Source organism: Protopterus annectens, chromosome 1.part2, assembly GCF_019279795.1.
Source record: "Protopterus annectens isolate FY-2018-M chromosome 1.part2, PAN1.0, whole genome shotgun sequence".
In the NCBI taxonomy this organism is placed as follows: domain Eukaryota; kingdom Metazoa; phylum Chordata; order Ceratodontiformes; family Protopteridae; genus Protopterus; species Protopterus annectens.
In genome coordinates, this window is record NC_056727.1 from 1193936542 (window position 1) to 1193944111 (window position 7570).

A 7570-nucleotide genomic window follows, 5' to 3' on the forward strand; every position below is an offset into this window, starting at 1 on the left:
AAAAAAAAAATCATCCATTACAACAAAATAAACTTCTATGCCAGTCCTCCCTCTACTCTTAAATCAGACCCAAAGAAATTCTGGGGCTCTATTAAACAGACTTCATCCAGGAAACCCTTCCTCTCCTAACCCATGTCCTAATGCAACACCTGAAGACATAACCAACAAATTTAACAATCATTTTATAAACTCAATAACCTCCATAATAAATTCTACCCCCCCAAAAAACAACACTACCACCCCTACAAACTCTACACCTCTTCCAAACCCTCCTAACTCCTTCTCTCTAAAAGCAGCATCAACTATGTAAAATCATTACTCTATAAACTTAAATCTTGCTCCCCATCTGTTGACAAGCTACCCTCTTACATCCTGCAGATTGCCTCTGAACCTCTTGCCTATCTCTTGTATCCATCTTAACCAACCGATCCAATTCAGAATCCTATGTCCCCCACTGTATGGAAGGATTTCTTTACCCATTTCACAAAGGGGGCAACTCCTCAAACATATCCAACTTCAGACCAATAGCCATACTCTCTCCACTCTCAAAAATCCTAGAGAAATGCATTAACAAGCATATAATGCATTACCTTCACCATGAAAACCTTCTCACACCCACTCAGCATGGTTTCCGTCCCAAGCATAGTACTACTGCACTCATATCATTCATCAACATAGTCTCCCTAACTCGTGATAATAAACTTCTCATCTCACCCAATCCTAGATAAACTCACTTACATCTCTCTCTCCCCCTACTACCTCCTGATTCTCCAGCTATCTCTCTACCCACCAAAAATCAGTTAAATGGCTCTCTGCACTATCCTCCCCTCTCACTGTACAAATGGCAGTCCCCCAAGGGTCCATACTTGGACCACTACTGTAACATTTTCACCAACTTGCTCTACTCCTCGTCCCCCATTCATTTCTTGTGCAATATGCTGATGCCTCAACTGTTATAACCATTGCTGACAGCCCAACTGACCTCCACTCAACTACCCAGGCATCCTTCCACACCACTGAGACTTGGCTTAGTGATAAACTAATACCTAATCCAAAAAAAGCTAAGCTCCTACTCTTCCTCCCTAAAAACATCACCACACTCAAAAGTACATTTACCATATTATCCTGCAACAACACTATCATCTCAGCTGAATCTAGTAATAAATTGCTAGGTATTACAATAGATGAATGTCACTAAAATTTAATAAATTTTCTACTCCTGAGGAGCTTTTCTCCCCGGGTCTCTGCTGAAAATGAGCCAAAAGCTCAGCCAGACCAACCTGATTAACAAATATAAATATAGTTCCCCATACTAAAGGGGTGGCGTAAGCCACAAAACTATGGGCTAGGCTTGTAAATGCCCTCGGGCAGATAGCCTAGTATGAACCTATGAACCTATGATCAGCTTAAGTTTGATCTCCATATTACTAACTCGGTAAAAAGAACTCATAAGAAACTTGGACACCTTTCCCATAGCAAGAAATACTTAACACTGCCCGAATAACTCTCCCAGAGGCTTTACTATTCCCAACACTCCTGTAGAGCTGCCACATACTCACAAACCTAAATTCTACACTTATTTCCAAGCTTGAAACTACCTATAATAAGATAGCCAGATTTGCAGCGAACCAAACCTACAAGTCACACCACTGCTTAGCACTACAGCAACTAGACTGGCTAGAATTCCCTCAGCTGCTCCAACTATACCAACTACAAATCATCCAATATCTACCCTCCTACTGCCCCAGCCTCTCCACTATCATATCCAAATATTCCCCTGCAAGGATGCTACACAACTCAAAACAAAAATGATTACACATCTACAAACCCAAAACCAAAACAGGCTGCCCTCACTATAACCCAGCTACATGCTAGAACCAACTCCCCTTGGAAATAAAATCCCTGCAGCATAGCAAAAGTTTCAAATTGGCTACAAGGAAATACCTAAAAACAAAGTGATCTTGCCACTGTAGCCAACCACCCTGAAACCACCATCCTTTCACCTATTTCAAAACCTCAATGTATTAACACTATTCGCCTACCTCTTCCCTTCCTCTATCTCCAACCACTCTTAATTCTTAGTCTCAAAACAACCTACCTGTCCATCTCCTATACTCTACCTCCCCTACATCTCCTACTAGCCATTCTTACTTTCCTTTGTTTCCAAACTCCTATACAACTAGATCCTACCCAATTTAAATAAGCATCTGCCTAACTATTAACTCATTTTGCTCTAAGCAGCTTAAATAATATTGTAACTAGTCACATTTTCTTCTGCCAAATGTTTAAAACCTTGTTTGTAACAACTCACATACTTATCTGCCAATTGTTAATGCTCTGTATAATTGAATTGCCGGAGGAGCTTTTTTTCTCTCCAGGTCTCTACTTGTAAGATCCTATAGCTGGATTGTTACTACTATGTCACTAAAATTTAATAAATTGTTTTCTACTCCTGAGGAGCTTTTCTCCCCGGGTCTCTGCTGAAAATGAGCCAAAAGCTCAGCCAGACCAACCTGATTAACAAATATAAAATAAATAAATAAATACTCCACTTGTCACTGACGTCTGATATGGAGTCTGCTACTTTCACAGAGTGGGCTCTGTCAGTGAGCCATTTGGCAACCCATCTTGTGACATAAGGATTTATACCTAGTTTAGTGAGTTTATATATAATTCCAGAGTGGGGGATGGTGTCGAAGCCTTGGCGAGATCTAGATAGGCTATGTGAAGCACCTTACCTTGATCTATGGCTTTGGTGACCACTTCAAATACGTCTATCAGGCTTAGGAGACATGATGTGCCTTTTACAAACCTGAACTGGTTGGGGACCACACTTTGGAGATTATCAATGTCATTGTTTAGAAGTTCCATGATACGTTCCATAGCCTTGCAAACCAAGCTCGTCAGGTTAATGGGACAGTAGTTCCCAGGGTCCGTGGTGGCTCCCCCTTTGTGGAGTGGGATGTCCATCGCTGTGCACCATTCAGTGGGCACAAAGCCTGAGGTAAGGCTATGACTGAACGTGGTACTTGGGTGGGGTGCCAGTACATTCTGTAGTTTATGTAGAACACAGCCTGGGATGTTGTCAGGTCCCATGGATGCTGTGTTCTTGGCTTTGGAGAGTGTTTTTTTACCTGTGCAGCTGTGATTACAGGAACTTTGCATTCTTCCGGTATAGAGATGGGCCCTTTAGGAGATGAGAGGGAGGTAAAGTTAAAACTGAACTTATCTGCCAGGATGTTGGCAATAGCAGTTGGTTCTGTATATTTAGTGCCATTGAGCTGTAACTCGCTGCAGATCCGAGTGTTGCCATTGAGATTCTTGACATAGCTACAGAATGCTTTGTGGTTGTCTTTAGAATCCGTGGAGATTTTGTTTTTGTAACTAGCTTTGGAGGATTTTATGAGAGATCTCAGCTTCTTACTGAGGCTAACCAGTAAGTTCCATCAATCATGTGATTTTACTCTCTTTTGCAACAGTTTCTTGCTTCTATTGCAGACTTTGTTTATGGCAGGGGACCACCAGATTGGCTTCCTTTTCTTTGGAGGATAGCATCTTGGTTCCATTAGGGATTGCACGATCCATGCACTTGTGCAAGTGCTTATAAAGTGCATTTGTGTTGTGTTCAGCAGTTGTACCTCTATTGTCCGTCTGCATGGGTGTCATGAACTTTGCCACTTCTGCCTTAAGCGTGAAGTTGGCTTTGGAGAAGTTATTTATGGTGGTTTCCTTAATGGGGGGTGGGGAGAGGATGTGGATGTCTAGGGTGATTAGGTTGTGGTCGGATCTGACCGAGGAACTGACCTATGCTGTGGGACATTGGTTACCCATACTGATAATGACCAGGTCTAGGATATTGGTGCCCTTGGTGGGGGTGTGGATAAGTTGATCCAAGGAGTTGGAATTTATAAATTCCAGAAAACGTTGAGCAAAAGAGTTGGTACATAAGTAGTTTTCCTAGTTAATGGTGGAATAGTTGAAAACGGCCATTATTAGGGTGTTGGGTTGTACCCTAATATTTTCCAGTGCATCAAGAAAGGATTGGGAATCCTGGGGCATGGTGGAGGATCTGTAGCAAGCTACAATTTGGATTGCAGTCTTGCCCAAAGTTAGTTGTGCTTAGATAATCTAGGATTTATTATGCTGAGCAACTAACCCTGCAGGTGTGGATATCCTTAATGAATATGGACATATCTCCCCCTTTAGTTTCAGTCCAGGTTAGGTAGCCAAAATGTGAGGTATGAATTATAGCCTGGTAATACAGGGGTGCTCTCTGGAGCCTTGAACCAGGTGTCTGTCACTGCACAGATGTCGATGTTCTTCATTTTAAGGGAGAGCCTCGAGTGAGGGCATTTTGAGGTTTAGACTTCTAGCATTGAGTAGCAATACCATCAAATTTTGTGAAGGTACATTCGCATGTCAGCTTTATGCCCTACAATGTACTAGGGGAGCATACCTGTGACATATGGCATACCCTTGGCAACCTAAAGGCTTTGGTATACTGGCAGGACTTCGGGCCACCCTTGGCAAAAGATCACTATTGTAAGGAGTACTGCAACAGTGAATAGAAAAGACATCAAATGGGATAAACAGGGAGGATGTTTTCACAGCAAGCAGACAGCAAAGCAAAAACTGAGAAACAAGATATCTAAAGGGAGCAATGCAATGGTTTTCTGTGTTCAACAAGATGAAAAATGGGGTAATACGTTTAGAGAGAAATGTAGAAATAAAAAGGGTTTATTAAGAAAACAATTGCGACGTAACAAGAAATAGTTACCAGCTTTAAACATGTTAGAAAAATACAAATATTTTACACAAATTGAAAATAAAACAGTGGACAACAGGAAACTGGCACATGTGGTGGAAAAAGGTCTCAACCTGCAGAATTCAGCATACTGTCAAACACCAAACTACTTAAAATAAAGATCTCATGAGATATACTGGACAGAAAGGGGCAATAAGTAGTTAGAGAGACACCTTATCGCATAAGTACCAAAACTGTGGGAGGGAATAAACAGACATAGAAACCAAATGCTGTGTACAATGACTACTGCAATGCTACTATATGTAAAGTTAAAAATCCTCACAAAATAATTTTGCCTTGGGGAAGAAAAGTTGTTTACTTACCTAACAGTGGTTTCTTCTGTTTCCTAGCCCAAGAGATCGCTTGAATTTTTCCTTCTGTTCCACGAATACCAAAACCTCCAGGAACTAGAACACCACTTGTAGTTTAAAAAAAATAAATATATATTAAAAAACATTCAAGGGACAGCAATAGTATAAATAAAAACATGAAATTGCTCACCACATAGATGACCTTTTAAGGTTATCAGCTGATCTAAGTGAGGATCATCCATTATGAACCCATAACTGGGATCATCGGCTTTACCACTCGCCAAAAAGCTAGCAGTTAGTATGCTAAAGAGCAAAGCTTACATATGCCACAATCCAGCCAGTTCGCCCTAATGACACCAGTAAGCACCTCCTTGCAAATCAAGAAATAATGAAGTTTTGACATCAGCACTACTATAGCAAGTAATAAACAAGTACATATTTGACCAAATTAAAGGGAAATCAAAACGCTATCAGTGGTGGAGAAACTCACTAACAAGTGGATACAGGAAGGTATAATAGAATACTCAACGTATATGACAACAATCAAGTACCAACTACAAAGATGAAAGGAGACTGAGAAATGCTCACGCACACAGCATAGAAAAGAGCCTGATGCCACATTTTTCCAGACAGGACCGGATTCATTTCAGCACAATACAACATAGCGATGGCATACAAGAGACCAACGGGCTTGCCATATATATGCATGCAATAGCAAAGTGAGCACTGATAGTAGCATTTACAGATGGAAGCTGTCTGATGGTGAAAGACAAAGCAGCTGACACTCCACTCAAACTGCTGAATTGCTCGGCAACAATGAACTGCTCCCACCTTGAAAGGAAACTGCTCAGCAACACGGTCTGTGTTCATAAGATAATGTGCTGGTTTTCTGGTAATGCCTGATCTGCTGGTGCACATACAAGGCGTGAATGGCCCTCTCTCCTGGATTAGAAGAAATTTAAAAAACAACCCTGGAAGGAAATGTGGACCTACACACTAAGGGACAACCTTTGCTTTGGCAAAAGCCAGACATGGCACCCTGCACATAATGGTCTGAATGATTTAAACTTCCAAGATTCTGTGGAATGACCAACTTTGTGCCAATAAAAAGCAAAAGTTGGAAAAGGTGTGGGAGACTACTTTCTCCAATTTATGACTACCACAGGAACTACAAACACAAAAACACCAATTGCATTGAAGTTTACAGCAGTCTAGGAGATGGGGCTACCAGCAGCCAAAGACTCAATTAAGAAAAAGTACAGCTGTGTGAGGGTACTCACTATAACCAAAATCTTTCATAATGTAAAACAGAAAGATCATTGCTGCAATGCACTTACAATATAAATAAGATTAAACTGCATATGGCCACCATTTTCCCAAATGGGGCTGGTGACAGTTATATTCCACACTAAGGCCATATGAAGAGAAATACAGCAGTAAAACAGTACAACACAGCATAACAAACAATTTATTCTTTTTTTGGTGAAAAATATTAATACAAGGGAGAGCATCTCTTTTTTTTTTTTTTTTTTTTTACAAAATACTGCAACCCAGCATGGGGGTGGGGTGAGGGCAAATCTTGGAAACAATACAGAATAACTGCAGCACCTTCACCTTTTCACACATTCTTTTTAGCTTTCATCAACTGGTCATCAGTTACCAATTGCTCCTGTCCTTGTTCAACTCTACTTGACAGGCCTTAGCTTCCCATGGACCCTTTCATACCCCTAAGCTTCCCATGGACCCTTTCATACCCCTATTAGAGGGTACTAAGGAGACAAAAGATGCTGGTGTGTGTTTTGCTGTGCGCTAACCTCCCACATACACACTGTGTGCACTTGCTGAACATCTGGGGGCAAACATGCAATGGGGATAAGTTGGCATAATGTCATGCTTCCGTGGAGAATCATCCAAGATCCCAGCCTATTCCTTCTTAGGACCACTCTTCCTAGGGGCATCCACAGCCTCCACCATGGATCAACCGCGAGATGTGTGCGAGTGCGCACCCATACTTTCCTGCCAGCGCCTCAGGTGCTCAAATTGCTAATCAATCCCAGGATTACTTGGGCAGTAGTAAGAGTGCTCTATCTATGCTAAACCGCTGGCTAGCAAAACTCCTAAATAACCAATTTTACATACTAGCAGCCAGCAAAAAGAGAGGGAACCCACATGACAACATGCCCACAATATACACATATATAAAAACAGGCACTCAAAGGCAAAAAAGTTGAACCAGGGGATAAAATGCAAGTCTTCGAAGGAAAGAGGGTAGCAGTTTCTACTGTAGTAAAGAGCCTAACATTCTAAAATGCTATTATTTACAGTTGAGCTGAGTACCATCATATCTGCATTACATTCATTATAACGATATTTGATTCAAGTGCATTTATAACCAGAAAAGGACTGCATCAATAACTAAGCTAAACACCAGACCATGATAGCAGACATTACAGTA

The 7570-nt window shown here is 41.2% G+C and overlaps 1 protein-coding gene across 1 annotated transcript in view; it reads right to left on the bottom strand.

Annotated features, from left to right (window-relative positions):
- Positions 1 to 7570, bottom strand: part of CTPS1 (CTP synthase 1) — a gene marked incomplete in the record, with an annotated part of 606469 nt that overhangs the window by 231557 nt on the left and 367342 nt on the right. The window contains 1 exon segment of the mRNA XM_044060229.1: positions 5128 to 5222. Within this exon segment, the coding sequence (XP_043916164.1) occupies positions 5128 to 5222 (95 nt within the window).